Below are 18,560 nucleotides of genomic sequence, written 5' to 3'. Positions count from 1 at the left end.
GAGGGCCTGTGTCTGGTTTGGTATGGGGTAGAGAGGGCCTGTGTCCGGGTTGGTTTTTGGTAGAGAGGGCCTGTGTCTGGGTGTGTAGAGGGTAGAGAGGGCCTGTGTCTGGGAAGGTATTACAGTAAGTGATGAAATTCTCCGTTCTGAATTTTAGAAGCTGGTGGTTGCAACAACATGGCAGCAGGCTTGGGCTACTTCCCATTTAATGGCACCCTATTCCCTATATACAGTATATTTCCATAGGGCCCTAGTCAGAAGTAGTGCTCTATATAGGGAATAGGGGTCCATAGGACTCTGGTCAGAAGTAGTGCACTATATAGGGAATAGGGGTCCATAGGGGATACTGCCTTATTTCTCAATATGCAATTTGACAGGAACTTACACCAACATTCAATATGTGATTATGAACTGCTTTTTCCGTCATCTTAACCACCGGTGAGGCTGTCATCAAATCTCTTCATAATTCTGCTTCAGTGCTTCGAGCTGGCAATGCTCCAAAGAAACCCAATATGTTTTCCCTCCCTGCTAAAGTTGAGAAACCCAATATGTTATCCCCCTGCTAAAGTTGAGAAACCCAATATGTTATCTCCCTGCTAAAGTTGAGAAACCCAATATGTTATCTCTCCCTGCTAAAGTTGAGAAACCCAATATGTTATCCCTCCCTGCTAAAGTTGAGAAACCCAATATGTTATCTCTCCCTGCTAAAGTTGAGAAAGCCAATATGTTACCACTCCCAGCTAAAGTTGAGAAACCCAATATGTTATCTCTCCCTGCTAAAGTGGTGGGAGGCGATTGAATTGATACACATTATGTGCATTTGGCCATGTAATGTATTTCTCAATATACAATATGTGGACCAAGAGTCAAGACCATGGTCAGTGGTCGTAACGTCACCTAGAGTCAAGACCACGGTCAGTGGTCGTAACGTCACCTAGAGTCAAGACCACGGTCAGTGGTCGTAACGTCACCTAGAGTCAAGACCACGGTCAGTGGTCGTAACGTCACCTAGAGTCAAGACCACGGTCAGTGGTCGTAACGTCACCTAGAGTCAAGACCACGGTTAGTGGTCGTAACGTCACCTAGAGTCAAGACCACGGTCAGTGGTCGTAACGTCACCTAGAGTCAAGATGGCAGGTAGCCTAGCGGTTAAGCGATTTGGGCCGGTAACTGAAAGGTCGCTGGTTGGAATCCCTGACCCGACTTGGTGAAAAATATGTCAATGTGCTCTTAAGCAAGGCACTTAACTTTCCTACAAGTCACTCTGGATAAGAGTGGCTGCTAAAATATAAGACCATTGTCAGTGGTCGTAATGTCAGTTGTCGTAATGCCACTGTCATTCAGTGACACTGAAGAAAGTCGTATGTGAAACATTGTTAGTTGATTCATCGCAAATGACACGTCAAATGTCACTTATAGAAGTGAAGGTCGGTCGCCTGTTTTTGTAGTTTTATTTTTTTACAGTGAGCAGTTTTTACACTGTTTTTCTGGGTACTAGTTGTATCTGCCAGAAGCAGCACCTGGATGAAAGAGGGCTTGCTGTGCACTGAGATTTCTCTCTGGATACTACAATGAAATACAATATGACCATTTGATGTTGTTTCATCTGTAAATTCGATGCAAAGCTTCTATTTGCTTTATCTCCAGGCTCGGCCGAAAGGGGAAGGCCAGACCCCATATCAGGGCAAGAAGAGATGTTTTGGGGAATACAAGTGCCCTAAATGCAAGAGGAAGTGGATGAGTGGGAACTCCTGGGCCAACATGGGACAAGAATGTATCAAGTGCCACATCAACGTTTACCCTCACAAGCAGGTAAATACTTCCATTTTGTTTATTATCCATGATATTAGCCTGGTCCCAGATCTGTTTGTGTTGTCTTGCATATAGGCCTATATATGAGCCCAGGCTACCATGTCATACCTCCATCCAATTGTTCTATTGTCTCAAGGACATTATTTCAACTGATTGTGTAACTTTGAAGTGTTTATTACTGATTTATAAACATTATAAACTAATAATTAACAGTTTATAAACTACTTATAAACCCTATAAATATCGGTGGCCACTCCCTTGTAAAAGAGATCCTCTGACGTCAATGGGACCTGGGTAAATAAAAGGTTGAATACATTGTGTTTTAAATAGCTTAATGTAAAGTGTGTTACCTGTGTTTCTCTGTGTTTTAAATAGCTTCATGTTACCTGTGTTTCTCTGTGTAGAGACCTCTGGAGAAACCTGATGGGTTAGATGTTTCAGACCAGAGCAAGGAGCACCCACAGCACCTGTGTGAAAAATGCAAGGTCCTCGGCTACTACTGTCGTCGCGTGCAATAATAACCTGTCGTTATCTGGCCACAAGTTCATGGAGTTGCCCCCTAGGCACTGATCTTGGGTCAGTTTAGCATTTTCTACACTAATGTTTAAGGTTAGGTCTAGGGGAGGGGAAGCTGATCCTAGATATCTACCTACGGTAGGGTAAACTTCACCCCGAATTCAAGTTCACTTCCCTGGCCTTAAATTGACATCCCTGCGCTTTAGTTCACTTCCCTGGCCTTAAGTTCACTTAACCCTCCAGTGGTTAATGAAGAGTTGACGCTCATCTAATGTGTTGTGTATATCTCACTAAAACCGTCATAATCTGTTGTACTATAAAAACATTTGACCTGTTTCTCTGTTCCCTACATGTGTGAATTGCGGACTATTCCATTTCACTAAGTCTATTCAGGATTCAATTACTTCCTGAATTGAAATGGAATTGACCCCAAACCTTGTGTGTGTGTTGTGTGTTTTATGACGATATCGCTGTCAGCATAGTAGCTCCTGCCTACCTACCCAATGCCAAGCTGTACCTCTAGCCCTTTTTATACCTGGCACTAACATGCATCCTTTGTCCTGATGTTGTCCTCATTCTGATTGTGCTCACATTTTCTGAAAATATGTCTGTCTACACATGGTATTAAAATGTATCATGTCCGTCCACTGTGTCCGTATTGTGACCAGATTTCCTGGTTCCTCACTGTATCCTCATGATTCTGACAGCCATTCTTTCAAAGTAGTATTTATTTATTTTAAGACACAAATTGATGCCATAAGTCAATGGTGCCACCTGTGAATTATTTTAGAAGTGTGGGATACTGCCGATTTAAATGGTTGACTACCTCCGGACGTGGTCAGGAAGATCTGATCCAAATCAGATCACAATGCGTCTTTTAATCGTCTACACCTGTCTGAAAATGTTGACACAATCAGAACGTGGACAAGATCAGGACAAAGGATGCATGTTAGAACCAGGTATAAATGGGGCTTAAGTGACATCTGTTAGGCTGGGTTTAGACAGGTCTTTGACCAATCACATCAGATCTTTTTACGTCAAATCTTTTTTCAGAGGTGATCTGATTGGTTAAAAGACCAATTAGTGAAAATAAATATCAGAATTGGGCTGTCTGTCTAAACGCACCCTCTGTGTTTACAGGATTCATTAATTTAGTAATTTGTTATAACAGTTGAAGTCGGAAGTTTTACATACACTTAGTTTGGAGTAATTAAAACTCGTTTTTCAACCACTCCACAAATTTCTTGTTAACTAACTATAGTTTTGGCAAGTCGGTTAGGACATCTACATTGTGCATGACGCAAGTCATTTTCCCAACAATTGTTTACAGAATATTTCACTTATAATTAACTGTATCACAATTCCAGTGGGTCAGAAGTTTACATACACTAAGTTGACTGTGCCTTTAAACAGCTTGGTTAAATTCCAGAAAATTATGTCATGGCTTTAGAAGCTTCTGATAGGCTAATTGACATCATTTGAGTCAATTGGAGGTGTACCTGTGGATGTATTTCAAGGCCTACCTTCAAACTCAGTACCTCTTTGCTTGACATCATGGTAAAATCAAAAGAAATCAGCCAAGACCTCAGAAAATAGTACGCAAGTATAAACACCATGGGACCACGCAGCCATCATACCGCTCAGGAAGGAGACGCGTTCTGTCTCCTAGAGATTAACGTACTTTGGTGCGAAAAGTGCAAATCAATCCCAGAACAACAGCAAGGGACCTTGTGAAGATGCTGGAGGAAACCGGTACAAAAGTATCTATATCCACAGTAAAACGAGTCCTAAATCGACATAATCTGAAAGGCCGCTCAGCAAGGAAGAAGCCACTGCTCCAAAACCGCCATAAAAAAAAGCCAGACTACGGTTTGCAACTAACTGCACATGGGGACAAAGATCGTACTTTTTGGAGAAATGTCCTCTGGTCTGATGAAACAAAAATAGAACTGTTTGGCCATAATGACCATCGTTATGTTTGGAGGAAAAAGGGGGAGGCTTGCAAGCCGAAGAACACCATCACAACCGTGAAGCATGGGGGTGGCAGCATCATGTTGTGGGGGTGCTTTGCTGCAGGAGGGACTGGTGCACTTCACAAAATAGATGGCATCATGAAATTATGTGGATATATTGAAGCAACATGTCAAGACATCAGTCAGGAAGTTAAAGCTTGGTCGCAAATGGGTCTTCCAAATGGACAGTGACCTCAAGCAGACTTCCAAAGTTGTGGCAAAATGGCTTAAGGACAATAAAGTCAAGGTATTGGAGTGGCCATCACAAAGCCCTGACCTCAACCCTATAGAAAATGAGTGGGCAGAACTGAAAAAGTGTGTGCGAGGAAGGAGGCCTACAAACCTGATTCAGTTACAACAGCTCTGTCACGCGTAATGGGCCAAAATTCACCCAACTTATTGTGGGAAGCTTGTGGAAGGCTACCCGAAACGTTTGACCCAAGTTAAACAATTTCAAGGCAATGCTACCAAATGCTAATTGAGTGTATGTAAACTTCTGACTCACTGGGAATGTGATGAAAGAAATAAAAGCTGAAATAAATCATTCTCTCTACTATTATTCTGACATTTCACATTCTTAAAGTAAAGTGGTGATCTTAACTGACCTAAGACAGGACATTTTTACTAGGATTAAATGTCAGGAATTGTGGAAAACTGAGTTTAAATGTATTTGGCTAAAGTGTATGTAAACTTCCAACTTCAACTGTACCTGTACCTGTACCTGTACTTGAGTAATGCTTCAGGTTTTACTTTATGTAGATGTGTTCATTCATTTCACGTCTTAAAATAACCAAGGCCGGGATTCCATCAAAGGCGTGTTGTCAACAAACGCATAGCACTTGACTTTTAAAAGTAATTTACGCTTGAGTGGTCATCCGCACCGTTTACCGTGAATGAGATCTCCGTTAATGTCGGGGAAATTTGCCTTTAATAAAAGGTGCATTGTCTACAGTGCAATGCACTTATCGACAACGCACATTTGATTGAATCCTGGCTCAAGTGAAGTGGATTTCTTATCATGCATATCTTATCAACTGTGAATTAACTAAAAAAGGATTTATAAAGATGTCAGACCTGGATTTCATATTACCTGTTTATATATTTATTATTTGACATCTAACATGTTTCATTGGAAATATAGAACATAGACTAGTTACTGTATGTTTTTTATCAGAGACTGCTGTGGGTCAAAACCATATCTTCCGAGACTGCTATGGGTCAAAACCATATCTTCCGAGACTGCTGTGGGTCAAAACCAGATCTTCCGAGACTGCTGTGGGTCAAAACCAGATCTTCCGAGGCTGCTGTGGGTCAAAACCAGATCTTCAGAGACTGCTGTGGGTCAAAACCAGATCTTCAGAGACTGCTGTGGGTCAAAACCATATCTTACGAGACTGCTATGTGTCAAACCCAGATCTTACGAGACTGCTATGGGTCAAAATCAGGTCTTCCGAGACTGTTGTGGGTCAAAACCAGATCTTCCGAGACTGCTGTGGGTCAAAACCAGATCTTCCGAGACTGCTGTGGGTCAAAACCAGATCTTCAGAGACTGCTGTGGGTCAAAACCAGATCTTCAGAGACTGCTATGGGTCAAAACCATATCTTCCGAGACTGCTGTGGGTCAAAATCAGGTCTTCCGAGACTGCTGTGGGTCAAAATCAGGTCTTCCGAGACTGCTGTGGGTCAAAACCAGATCTTCAGAGACTGCTGTGGGTCAAAACCATATCTTACGAGACTGCTGTGGGTCAAAACCAGATCTTACGAGACTGCTGTGGGTCAAAACCAGATCTTACGAGACTGCTGTGGGTCAAAACCAGATCTTACGAGACTGCTGTGGGTCAAAATCAGGTCTTCCGAGACTGCTGTCTGTCAAAACCAGATCTTCCGAGACTGCTGTGGGTCAAAACCATATCCTCCGAGACTGCTGTGGGTCAAAACCATATCTTACGAGACTGCTGTGGGTCAAAACCAGATCTTCAGAGACTGCTGTGGGTCAAAACCAGATCTTCAGAGACTGCTGTGGGTCAAAACCAGATCTTCCGAGACTGCTGTGGGTCAAAACCATATCTTACGAGACTGCTATGTGTCAAAACCAGATCTTACAAGACTGCTATGGGTCAAAATCAGGTCTTCCGAGACTGCTGTGGGTCAAAACCAGATCTTCCGAGACGGCTGTGGGTCAAAACCAGATCTTCAGAGACGGCTGTGGGTCAAAACCAGATCTTACGAGACGGCTGTGGGTCAAAACCAGATCTTACGAGACGGCTGTGGGTCAAAACCAGATCTTACGAGACGGCTGTGGGTCAAAACCAGATCTTATGAGACGGCTGTGGGTCAAAACCAGATCTTACGAGACTGCTGTGGGACAAAACCAGATCTTACGAGACTGCTGTGAGTCAAAACCATATTTTCCAAGTCCGCTGTGGGCCAAAACCAGATCTTCCGAGACCGCTGTGGGTCAAAATATTCAGTATCAGTAGCTGTTGAAAGCATATATTGCAGTATCGTATACCCACTGTACACACAGTGCCTTCAGAAAGTATTCAGACCCCTTGACTTTTTCCATATTTTGTTACATGACAGACTTATTCTAAAATGGATTTAAAAAAATTACATCCTCAGCAATCTACAGTACACACTACACCATAATGACAAAGCAAAACAGGTTTACATTTTTTTTGCAAATGTATTAAAAATTAAAAACAGATACCTTATTTACATAAGTATTCAGACCCTTTGCTATGAGACTCGAAATTGAATACTTATTTCCCTCATTAAAATGCAAATCATTTTATAACATTTTTGACATGCGTTTTTCTGGATTTTTTTGCTGTTATTCTGTCTCTCACTGTTCAAATAAACCTACCATTAAAATTATAGACTGATCCTTTCTTTGTCAGTGGGCAAACGTACAAAATCAGCAGGGGATCAAATACTTATTTCCCCCACTGTATGTAAATGTGATATTTCATTTTTTTTTATTTTTTTTATGAATTAGCAAAAATGTCTAAAACACTGTTTTTTCTTTGTCATTATTATGGGGTATTGTGTGTAGATTGATGAGGGAAAAAACTATTTTATACATTTTAGAATAAGGTTGTAACATAACAAAATGTGGAAAAATTCAAGGGGTCTGAATATTTTCTGAAGGCACTGTACAATAGTATGTATTCTGGGTGTTGTCTGACAGAAACGTTTCTGTGCAATACCTTTATGAAAACAGAACCAAACAACTGCACGATTCATTTTAATCAATTCATTGATTATTCGTCTCAATTGATTCATTGATTCATTCAAGTTGACTCATAACTCTTATTTTAGATCCTGTCAATCATACAGTTAATATTTCTATTTTAAACACCACCTTTCCAGCATTTGTTATTGGAATATTATTTTCTAAACATTTTTAAATGGGTTCCTTTGATAAGTCTGCTTTCTGTTATGATGTATTTTACAGAAATAATTAATGGAAAAATATAGGTTTTCTGAACTGTGATTTTGTTTGTAATATGCAACAACTATCTAGTAAGAAGGAAATACTCATGTATAATTATTAGTATAATTAGTATAATCTGTATAATTAGTATAATCTGTATTTGTATAATCTGTATAATTAGTAGAATATGTATTAGTATAATCTGTATAATTAGTATAATCTGTATTAGTATAATCTATATAATTAGTATAATCTGTATTAGTATAATCTGTATAATTAGTATCGGTATTAAAGGATGGTACATACTTTTTTGAATATCTATAATGAAAAATCATTATAATGGTTTTGTTGATTATTTTGTAGGAGGAATATCTTATTTGCATTAACAAGTAAGTGCCTTATATATTGTTATCTGTGAAAATATGTGCTTATTGTGGACGGTATCTATGTTACCATTCCAAAGAAGTATTTTACAAGAGTTTTTGTTAAACCCAATGTAATATTGAAGCTCTAATGGTATTATAAATGCAAATTGGCTTATATAATTATATTATAGCCTCTTTTCGCACCAAAAACTAGATAGTTATTCACCACAGTGCTATATGAAATAAAACTATTTTTAATGCTGCAGTGTCTATTCTCTTTGTTGACATGATCATTATCTCCCACCTACTAGAACGAATGATTTTACAGTTATAGGATAGGTTACATGTGTATGCTTTACTTCCTGAATGTTCCTACAGTTATAGGATAGGTTACATGTGTATGCTTTACTTCCTGAATGTTCCTACAGTTATAGGATAGGTTACATGTGTATGCTTTACTTCCTGAATGTATACATAGTTAAACGATAGGTTACATGTGCATGCATTACTTCCTGAATGTTTGGATTGGAAGGAAGTTTAACTAGAGATAAGTGATCATATTTGGTATTTTATCAGGATCCCCATTAGTTGTTGCAAAAGCAGTAGCTACTCTTCCTGGGGTCCACACAAAACATGAAACATGACATAATACAGAACATCAACAGACGAGAACAGCTCAAGGACAGAACTACATACATATCAATGCATACACACAAACTATCTAGGTCAAATAAGGGGGAGGCGTTGTGCTGTGAGGTGTTGCTTTATCTGATTTTTTAAACCAGGTTCACTGTTTATTTGAGAAATATGAGATGGAAGTTCCATGCAATAAGGGCTCTGTATAATACTGTACGCTTTCTTGAATTTGTTCTGGATTTGGGGACTATGAAAAGACCCCTGGTGGCATGTCTGGTGGGGTAAGTGTTTGTGTCAGAGCTGTGTGTAAGTAGACTATGCAAACAATTTGGGATTTCCAACACATTGTTTCTTATAAAAACAAGAAGTGATGCAGTCAGTCTCTCCTCAACTCTTAGCCAAGAGATTGGCATGCATAGTATTTATATCAGCCCTCTGATTACAATGAAGAGCAAAATGTGCCACTCTGTTCTGGGCCAGCTGCAGCTTAACTAGGTCTTTCCTTGCAGCACTGGACCACAACACTGGACAATAATCAAGATTAGACAAAACTAGAACTTGCTTTTTGGAGTGTGGTGTCAAAAAAGCAGAGCATCTCTTTATTACGGACAGACCTCTCCCCATCTTTACAACCATTGCATCTATATGTTTACAATCTAAGGCAACACCAAGTAATTTAGTCTCCTCAACTTGTTCAACATCCACACCATTCATTACCAGATTCCGCTGAGGTCTAGAACTTAAGGAATGATTTGTACCAAATACAATGCTCATAGTTTTAGAGATGTTCAGGACCAGGTTATTACTGGCCACCCATTCCAAAACAGACTGCAACTCTTTGATAAGGGTTTCAGTGACTTCATTAGCTGTGGCTGCTGATGCATATATGGTTGAATCATCCGCAAACATGGAAACCCATGCTTTGTTTAATGCCAGTGGCAGGTCATTGGTAAAAATAGAAAAGAGTAGAGGGCCTAGAGAGCTGCCCTGCGGTACACCACACTTTAAATGTTTGACATTAGAGAAGCTTCCATTAAAGAAAACCCTTTGAGCACTATTAGATAGATAGCTCTGAATCCACGATATAGCAGAGGTTGAAAAGCCATAACACACAAGTTTTTTCAACAACAGGTTATGGTCAATAATATCAAAGGCTGCACTGAAATCTAACAGTACAGCTCTGCACAATCTACTTATTATCAATTTCTTTCAAGCAATCATCAGTCATTTGTGTCAGTGCAGTATATGTTGAGTGCCCTTCTCTATAAGCATGCTGAAAGTGTGGTGGCTATAGAGTCAGCTACCATCCTCAGTAGCTTTCCATCTAAGTTGTCAACGCCAGGAGGTTTGTCATTATTGATCGATAACAATCATTTTTCCACCTCTCCCACACTAACTTTACAAAATTCAAACTTGCAATGCTTTTCATTCATTATTTGTTTTTTTTTATGCATGAATACATTGGCTCACTGTTCGTTGTTGGCATTTCCTGCCTAAGTTTGACCACTTTGTCAATGAGGTAATCATTAAAATAATTGGCAACATCAAATGGTTTTGTGATGAATAAGCCATCTGATTCGATGAAAGATGGAGTTGAATTTGTCTTTCTGCCCATAATTTCATTTAAAGCACTAAAGTTTTTTCTTCCATCATTCTTTATATCATTGATCTTGGCTTCATAATACAGTTTCTTCTTCTTTTTGTTGAGTTTAGTCACATAATTTCTCAATTTGCAGTTAGTCAGCCAGTCAGATGTGCAGCCAGATGTTTTAGCCACTCCTTTTGCCCCATCTCTTTCAACCATACAGTTTTTCAATTCCTCATCAATCCATAGAGCCTTAACAGTTCTAACAGTCAGTTTCTTAACAGGTTTATGTTTATCAATAATTGGAAGAAGCAATTTAATAAATTCATCAAGTGCAGCGTCTGGATACTCCTCATCACATCAAACCAACAAATATTTTTAACATCATCCACATAAGAGTCACAGCAAAATCTTTTGTATGATCTCTTATACACTATTTTAGGCCCAGCTGTTGGAACTTTGGCTTTCCTGGATATAGCCACTATATTGTGATCACTGCATCCAATGGGTACGGATACAGCTTTAGAATAAAGTTCTACAATATTAGTAAAAATGTGATCAATACATGTGGATGATCTTGTTCCTGCAGTGTTTGTAAACACCCCGGTAGGTTGATTAATAACCTGAACCAGATTACAGGCACTGGTTACAGTAAGAAGCTTCCTCTTGAGCGGACAGCTTGATGCAAACCTGTCATTAATCAGGTCCCCAAGAAAGTAGACCTCTCTGTTTACATCACATAAACTATCAAGCATTTCCCACATATTATTTAGATACTGACTGTTAGCACTTGGTGGCCTATAGCAACACCCCAAAAGAAAAGGCTTTAGATGAGGCAGGTGAACCTGCAACCACAACACTTCAATAACACTTGACATAAGATCTTCTCTAAGCATTATAGGGATATGGCTCTGAATATATACAGAAACACCTCCCCCATAAGCATTTCTGTCTCTTCTATAGATGTTAAATCATTGTATTGCTAATGCTGAATCATCAAATGAATTATCTAAGTGAGTCTCAGAAATGGCTAATATATGAATGTTATCTGATGATAGCAAGTTGTTGATTTCATGAACCTTATTTCTAAGGCTACAGATATTAATATGGGCTATTTTCAGCCCTTGCCTGGGCAGCTTATCAGAGATAGACATAACATGGAAAAGAGCAAACAAAGCAATAGAAAAAAATATACACTCAGCAGTCCATTAATCAGTTGGTGTGTGTGTGTGGCCAGTCTGTTTGTGGCAAGTCTGTTGTTTGTGCCATCATGCCAAATCGTTGGCTTGACAATGACATACGACAACAATTGGCAAAAGCACAAACAGATCTGGGACCAGGCTATAGGAGACACCAGATCTGGGACCAAGCTATAGGAGACACCAGATCTGGGACCAGGCTATAGAAGGAGACACCAGATCTGGGACCAGGCTATAGAAGGAGACAACAGATCTGGGACCAGGCTATAGAAGGAGACAACAGATCTGGGACCAGGCTATAGAAGGAGACACCAGATCTGGGACCAGGCTATAGAGAGAACAGATCTGGGACCAGGCTATGGCCTCAAATGTAGATGTACTGTAGAAATGGGAATGCTCTAATGGAACTGTGAAGGTGTTCTAATGGAACTGTGAAGGTGTTCTAATGGAACTGTGAAGGTGTTCTAATGGAACTGTGAATGTGTTCTAATGGAACTGTGAAGGGTTGTACAACTCTTTAAACCAACAGCACAATGTGCCTTGTTTGCTCTTAGTCGATTTGAAACAGGGTTTCTGTTGTACTTTGAGGAATATTTGTATTCAAATGTTTAAATTGATCAAATTTGTTGTATAATTTAATTTCTTCCAGTTTATAACACAGATTGAATATCTGTCATTAACCAGGTTTCCATCCAACCTTTTTAAGTGAGAAAAGTAAACAGACAGGCCTGATGGAAACAGTAGGCTTAACTATCCAAACGTTGAAAAAACAAAATCTGCTAGACAAGGTTGGATCTTTTTGTGCCGGTAAAATCAATTATGGGAGAGATGATGGAAATGCCTTTATGCACAAGGGTTGAAATAATATAATATTATATAATAACCATATCGAAGTATGTCTAGCATATTTTGTTTTGTCAAATTTTTGAAAATTCACCGATCAATTTGCCGTTTCCGTCAGGCCTGTCATGCCATTTTATTCCGACGTACTTTACTCACGTCTTTCCCACTACAAAATAACAAAAAACATTTTCCATTCAGACATAGCCCAATAAGCTACTGAATCTTCTCATCATAATTGTATAAACTGCCTTAATTTTTCTGGACCCCAGGAAGAGTAGCTGCTGCCTTGGCAGGAACTAATGGGGATCCATAATAAACCCCAGGAAGAGTAGCTACTAACTAGGCAGGAACTAATGGGGATCCATAATAAACCACAGGAAGAATAGCTGCTGCCTTAGCAGGAACTAATTGGGATCCATAATAACCCCAGGGAGAGTAGCTGCTGCCTTGGCAGGAACTAATGGGGATCCATAATAAACCCCAGGAAGAGTAGCTGCTGCCTTGGCAGGAACTAATGGGGATCCATAATAAACCCCAGGAAGAGTAGCTGCTGCCTTGGCAGGAACTAATTGAGATCCATAATAAATACAAATATTAATCAGAATCAGCCCAAAACAAAATTGTTGTTTCTGATATAACTGGCTAGCTCATCAGCTGTGCACGCTAGTAGTGTTTCAATCGGTGATGTCACTCGCGCTGAGACCTTGAAGTCGTTGTTTCTCTTGCTCGGCAAAGGGTCGTGGCATTTGTGGAGCGATGGGTAACGATGCTTCATGGGCGACTACTGGCAATGTGTTCAGAGGGTCCCTGGTTCGGGTCACACAGGACATAAGATCATCAGCGCAAGCTCATATCCCTCAACGAGAAATGAAAACATTCATCTCTACAATAACGTGGATCATGGTCTTTGACTGATTGCTTTGTGAATGAATGGAACAAGTCTCATGTTAATGCTCATAACTACACGCTTCACTATTCATTTTATATCAATGATCTTAACTTTGATGTGGTGTAGCTTTCTAGAATGTCCTGCTCTTACTTGTGGTATGTCAGTTCTGAATTTCAAATCAAACTTCGTCACGTGCCGAATACAAGTGTAGACCTTAACGTGAAATGCTTACTTACAAGCCCTTAACTCTTCTTGAACTGCACTGTTTAAGAAAACATTTACCAAATAAACTACAAAAAATGTAAATAGTCCGGTGGCCATTTGATTAATTGTTCAGCAGTCTATGACTTGGGTGACTGGAGTCTGACAATTTTATCGCTTTCCTCTGACACCGCCTATTATATAGGTCCTGGATGGCAGGAAGCTTGGCCCCAGCGATGTACTGGGCCATACGTACTATCCTCTGTAGCGGTCTCTTACGGTCAGATGTCAAGCAGTTGCCGTACCAGGCAGTGATGCAACCGGTCAGGATGCTCTCGATGGTGCAGCTGTAGAGCTTTGAGGATCTGGGGACCCATGCCAAATCCTTTCAGTCTCCTGAGGTAGAATAGGTTTTGTCGTGCCCTCTCCAGAACTGTCTTGGTATGTTTGGACCATGATAGTTTGTTGGTGATGTAGACAGAAAGGAACTTGAATCTCTCGACCCACTCCACTACAGCCCCATTGATGTTAATGGGGGCCTGTTTGGCGCACCTTTTCCTGTAGTCCACGATCAGCTCCTCTGTCTTGGTCACATTGAGGGAGAGGTTGTTGTCCTGGCACAACACTGCCAGAATTTACTTGTGAAAATGTGCTAGAGCAAGAAATGTATGAAGGCGAAGAAAACACACAAATGCCAAAAACCATCTGACGTTATGTAAAAGTGTATGACGTTTATTCCAGATGTTACTGCCAGTCCCTGTTACAAAACATTATAGGCTTTCCAGAATCATTGTCTTTAAAAAAAAAAAAAGTTTACAGACAAACTGGTTAACTGAGGCGTAAGGCACAGGCATCAACTTGTTTATTGGATACGTTCACATTGAATGAGTTAGCTTAGCACTGGCCCAGTAAGTGGGTGGTTGAAAACTTTATCGAAAAGATCAACCACAGAATAAGTCTAACTTTCCCTTTCCCCACTAAAAACAGTGTTTGACATAATATCCCTGAAAAAAAAAACACTTGTCAACATGCCATACAGACACAATTGATATGTTTAAAGACACAGTTCTATTCTGATCTTTTGCTAATAATTGCTATTTTGATCAATGAGCTCAGATCTTGTACCAATAAAATTGGGCTGCCTGTGTAAACACAGCCTATGTTCCAGTCTGTATTGTAAACAGTAGATCATTTCACATTGAAATCACAGTAGCAGGGGTTTAGAAACCATCACACCGACTCCATACCAGTTCCCTCTATAGTACACTATTTAGACTCTGGTCCAAAGGTGTGCACTATATAGGGAATAAGGCGCCATTTGGCCGGTCCAAGGCTACTTAAGCTCTCCACAGTCTGCGATGGTGATCCTCTTGGATGTACGCCCAGAACGGGATCCGAACGACTCCACTTTCCTGATCACATCCAGTCCCTCAGTCACACTGCCAAACACAACATGCTTGCCATCCAACCTGAGAGAGAGGAGAAGAAATGTTTAAAAAAAAAGAAAAAAAAAGTTTATCATCACTGCCCCGGACTGGCAACACAGTCATAATGGTATGGGTAAGTACTGTATTCATGAAACGTCTCAGTGTTGGAGTGCTGATCCAGTCAATATAATATTTGTTGTTTATGATCTAAAAGGCAGAACTGATCCTAAATCAGCAGTTCTACTCTCAGACTCTTAATGACTATGAGCAAGAGCTGGGCAATATGGAAGAAAATCCACAGCACCATAAATTGACTGATTTAACACAATGATAAACAAAACAATACATCTATCAACGTGCACCTCAATTACTTTGGTACGCCCTGAATTTCTACTACTTTGAACATTGTAGTTATCAATTGTCTAAATTAGCAGATATATTTCAAACTTCACATTTCTTTAGTATAGGATAATTACTGTACATAATAATATCAGTAAAATGTTTTCAGTTTATCATCCCAGCTCTACTATGGGCCATGGTTTGCACTAGTAAGATCTGTCTGTCTGTACGTACCACTCTGTCTTGAAAGGTATGTCTGTCTGTACGTACCACTCTGTCTTGAAAGGTATGTCTGTACGTACCACTCTGTCTTGTCGGTGCAGATGAAGAACTGAGAGCCATTGGTGTTGGGCCCAGCGTTGGCCATTGACAAAATGCCTAAATGGACAAAGAAACAGCACATTACATTATGTAACTAAGTGACGCCTGTTAGCTGAGATACTGCACAGCTGAAGACAAGCCACGTTGCATTTGGGTAAGGAGAGTTACTATGACAATATTAAGTTAATTGATCTAAAACAGGGCTGTTGAATTACGGTTCTGTTTTTTTGCTTCTACCTGGTAGTTAATACCACACCCCTAGTGTCCCAGGTGTGAATCACTCCCTGATTAGAAGGAGAGAATGAAAACCAGAAGTGGCCCTCTAGGATCAGGATTGAACAGCCCTGATCTAAAACATCAACATGAGGCACTGCTTAATTACCTATCATCAAATCGCAAAGAAAAGCAATATTTGGTCAATTGATTCCTTATGGCTGTGTTAACCCAAAATAATGAATCATCCTGCTAGACCACATTGGGTTCATTATGCTGTTAAGCTCTCATTGAAATATGGGCAGTGCAATGCTGCCACCTAAGGGTTGAGAGGAAAACATAACTTCAAATATTTTTATGCAGACTATTTACCAAAAAGGGGAATTAATAATTACCAGCTCCTGTGTGCTTCAGCTTGAAGTTCTCATCTTCGAATTTGGTTCCATAGATCGATTTCCCTCCGGTTCCGTTGTGATTAGTAAAGTCTCCTCCCTATAGAGATGAATAGACACACATTTAGAGGGGTCGAGCATAGGCCTGTGACAGACAGACAGACCATACTTTACCCCTGTGAAAGAGAGGGGTCGTGCTTTACCCCTGTGAAACAGAGAGAGGTCATGTTTTACCCCAATAAATGTTAAAAGATAAATTGGGATGTATAATTTCAACAAAAAAACAATGTTCATTCAATGATATAACCCTTAACAGTCACTAGGCCAAGCTACCTGGCACATGAACTGAGGGATGACTCTGTGGAAGACGGACCCTTTGTAGCCAAAGCCATTTTCTCCTGTGCACAGGACTCTGAAATTCTCTGAGGGACAAAAACAAAAAAAAGTTGTTTACCCATCACAACAGGAAGTTGTCTATGAATACAAAGTATGTCACATTATTGAATTTTGAATCGTCCCCCCTACTATACCTGCTGTTTTTGGCACCACATCAGCATTCAGCTGCAAAATAAAAATAGCATTGGTTATGATATAGTCTAGTTCGTTGTGATATAGTCTGTTGCATGCAGCGTTAATACAATAGACCGACAGTAAGGTTGCAGAGTTGGCATGTTAATTCATTGTGTTTTAACTCCAACTGAGTGTTCTTCACGTTGGTTACAAGTTGCAGCATGTTGTCAAAGTAGCCTGCTCCATTCCTAGTGCACCTCATGATACCAATGGATAAGGCTACCCGTTATCTCAAAAGCTGAACCTTAAACAATCAGAAAGCACATTTGTATAGCTACGCAACTCACGGATCAAATTCCTGGTCAAACTCACCTCGAAGGTTACTCTCCCGAGGGACTGGTTGTCTGCAGCAATGTCAAAGTAGACAACAGGGTTAGTGGCTGCCGGGCCAGCAGAATACATCCGAGCGGCGGTAAACGCCAACGAACATCCTGAAATTATCTTTATCCGACTCGATAAAACGTTAAGTAGCATTTCAACACAACGTGTTAACACAAAAATGTACTTGAGATGGAGTGAACTATCACGCAAGTCACTTACATACACAGCCGACGGCAAAGAGGAAGTTCAGATGAATATCAAGGGCAGTGTGGTGTTTAAAGGAATCAGCATTTCACTGTGCTGCGCATTAATGCTATCTGGGAATCAGCATTTCGCTGTGCTGCGCATTTGTGTTCTCTAGCAATCAGGGTTGTGCTGCAAGTATAGATAGGCACACTCCAAGTACCTGAAAGTGTCCGTAGGCAAAATAAGTGGGTAGATCAACAGCGACGGGTTTAACATCAAAGCTCCATTATTGGTTAGGGGATAGCTAGGTGCATTGCGGGTCAGCTTAATGTTTACATAGCAGGTTAAGAGAACTAACGTAGCAGGTTAGGTGAATGAGGTTAAGGTTAGGAAAATGATTAGACTTAGCTAAATTCCAGTTGTCAACACTTGACTCGTCGTGCAGCCCAATCAGCCACGCAAAACGGTCTTGAGTGGGAAAAAAATCTGCCCAATTAGCTGATTCGCTTTCCATACATCCACTCACTTCTGTTGATCCTCCCACTTCTGTTGATCCTCCCACTTGTTGATCCTCCCACTACTGTTGACACTCCCACTTCTGTTGACACTCCCACTTCTGTTGACACTCCCACTTCTGTTGACACTCCCACTTCTGTTGACTCTCCCACTTTCAGGCACACTCCATGTGTGCAGTGACCCATGACTCTGTGCTGCTCATTAAAGTTTGTCAAATGCACAAATACAGTGAAATGTCTTTCTTGCAAGCTCTTTCCCAACAATGACTCAATATCCGTAATACTATAAAATAAGTCAAGTAAAACAAAAACACACAAGAAATAGAAATTTGAAGAACACGAGAAACCTATATTACATGTTTGTCTATGGCGATTGCATGGCTCTGTGCTCGATTTTATACACCTGTCAGCAACGGGTGTGGCTGAAATAGCTGAATCCACTAATTTGAAGGGGAGTCCACATACTTCTGTATATACAGTATAGTGTACAGCCGTGGCCAAAAGTTTTGAGAATGACACAAATATTAATTTCCACAAAGTTTGCTGCTTCAGTGTCTTTAGATATTTTTGTCAGATGTTACTATGCATTACTGAAGTATAATTACAAGCATTTCATAAGTGTCAAAGGCTTTTATTGACAATTACATGAAGTTGATGCAAAGAGTCAATATTTGCAGTGTTGACCCTTCTTTTTCAAGACCTCTGCAATCCGCCCTGGCATGCTGTCAATTAACTTCTGGGCCACAACCTGACTGATGGCAGCCCATTCTTGCATAATCAAT

General features: G+C 40.2%; 2 protein-coding genes across 2 annotated transcripts in view; one reads left to right on the top strand and one right to left on the bottom strand.

Moving 5' to 3' along the window:
* The window catches only part of LOC106578803 (zinc finger CCHC domain-containing protein 24), a 47,043-nt gene extending 38,639 nt beyond the window's left edge, over positions 1-8,404 (top strand). Inside the window, exons 3-4 of the mRNA XM_014157967.3 lie at positions 1,648-1,812; positions 2,217-8,404. Of these exons, the coding sequence (XP_014013442.2) occupies positions 1,648-1,812; positions 2,217-2,330 (279 nt within the window). The 3' untranslated portion in view covers positions 2,331-8,404. The remainder of the gene's footprint in view (positions 1-1,647; positions 1,813-2,216) is intronic.
* Positions 8,405-14,200: 5,796 nt separating this feature from the next.
* LOC106578758 (peptidyl-prolyl cis-trans isomerase A) lies at positions 14,201-17,363 on the bottom strand. Its single transcript, XM_014157904.3, has 6 exons — positions 17,069-17,363; positions 16,717-16,747; positions 16,520-16,608; positions 16,190-16,286; positions 15,563-15,638; positions 14,201-14,963 (listed from the first exon to the last, which is right to left on the bottom strand). The coding sequence occupies exons 1-6, from the start codon at positions 17,228-17,230 to the stop codon at positions 14,828-14,830; spliced, it is 591 nt and encodes a 196-aa protein (XP_014013379.1). The 5' UTR covers positions 17,231-17,363; the 3' UTR covers positions 14,201-14,827.
* Between the last annotated feature and the right edge of the window lie 1,197 nt (positions 17,364-18,560).

This window comes from Salmo salar, chromosome 19 (assembly GCF_965601325.2).
Source record: "Salmo salar chromosome 19, fSalSal1, whole genome shotgun sequence".
Classification (NCBI taxonomy): domain Eukaryota; kingdom Metazoa; phylum Chordata; class Actinopteri; order Salmoniformes; family Salmonidae; genus Salmo; species Salmo salar.
This window is presented reverse-complemented; position numbering and strand designations above follow the sequence as displayed.

Coding starts and splice junctions, on each gene's coding strand:
- LOC106578758 (XM_014157904.3), bottom strand. CDS start 17,230: ATGCTACTTAACGTTTTATCGAGTCGGATAAAGATAATTTCAGGATGT. Junction 16,748..17,068: donor TCGGGAGAGTAACCTTCGAG/GTGAGTTTGACC, acceptor TTTATTTTGCAG/CTGAATGCTGATGTGGTGCC. Junction 16,287..16,519: donor TCCCTCAGTTCATGTGCCAG/GTAGCTTGGCCT, acceptor TCATCTCTATAG/GGAGGAGACTTTACTAATCA.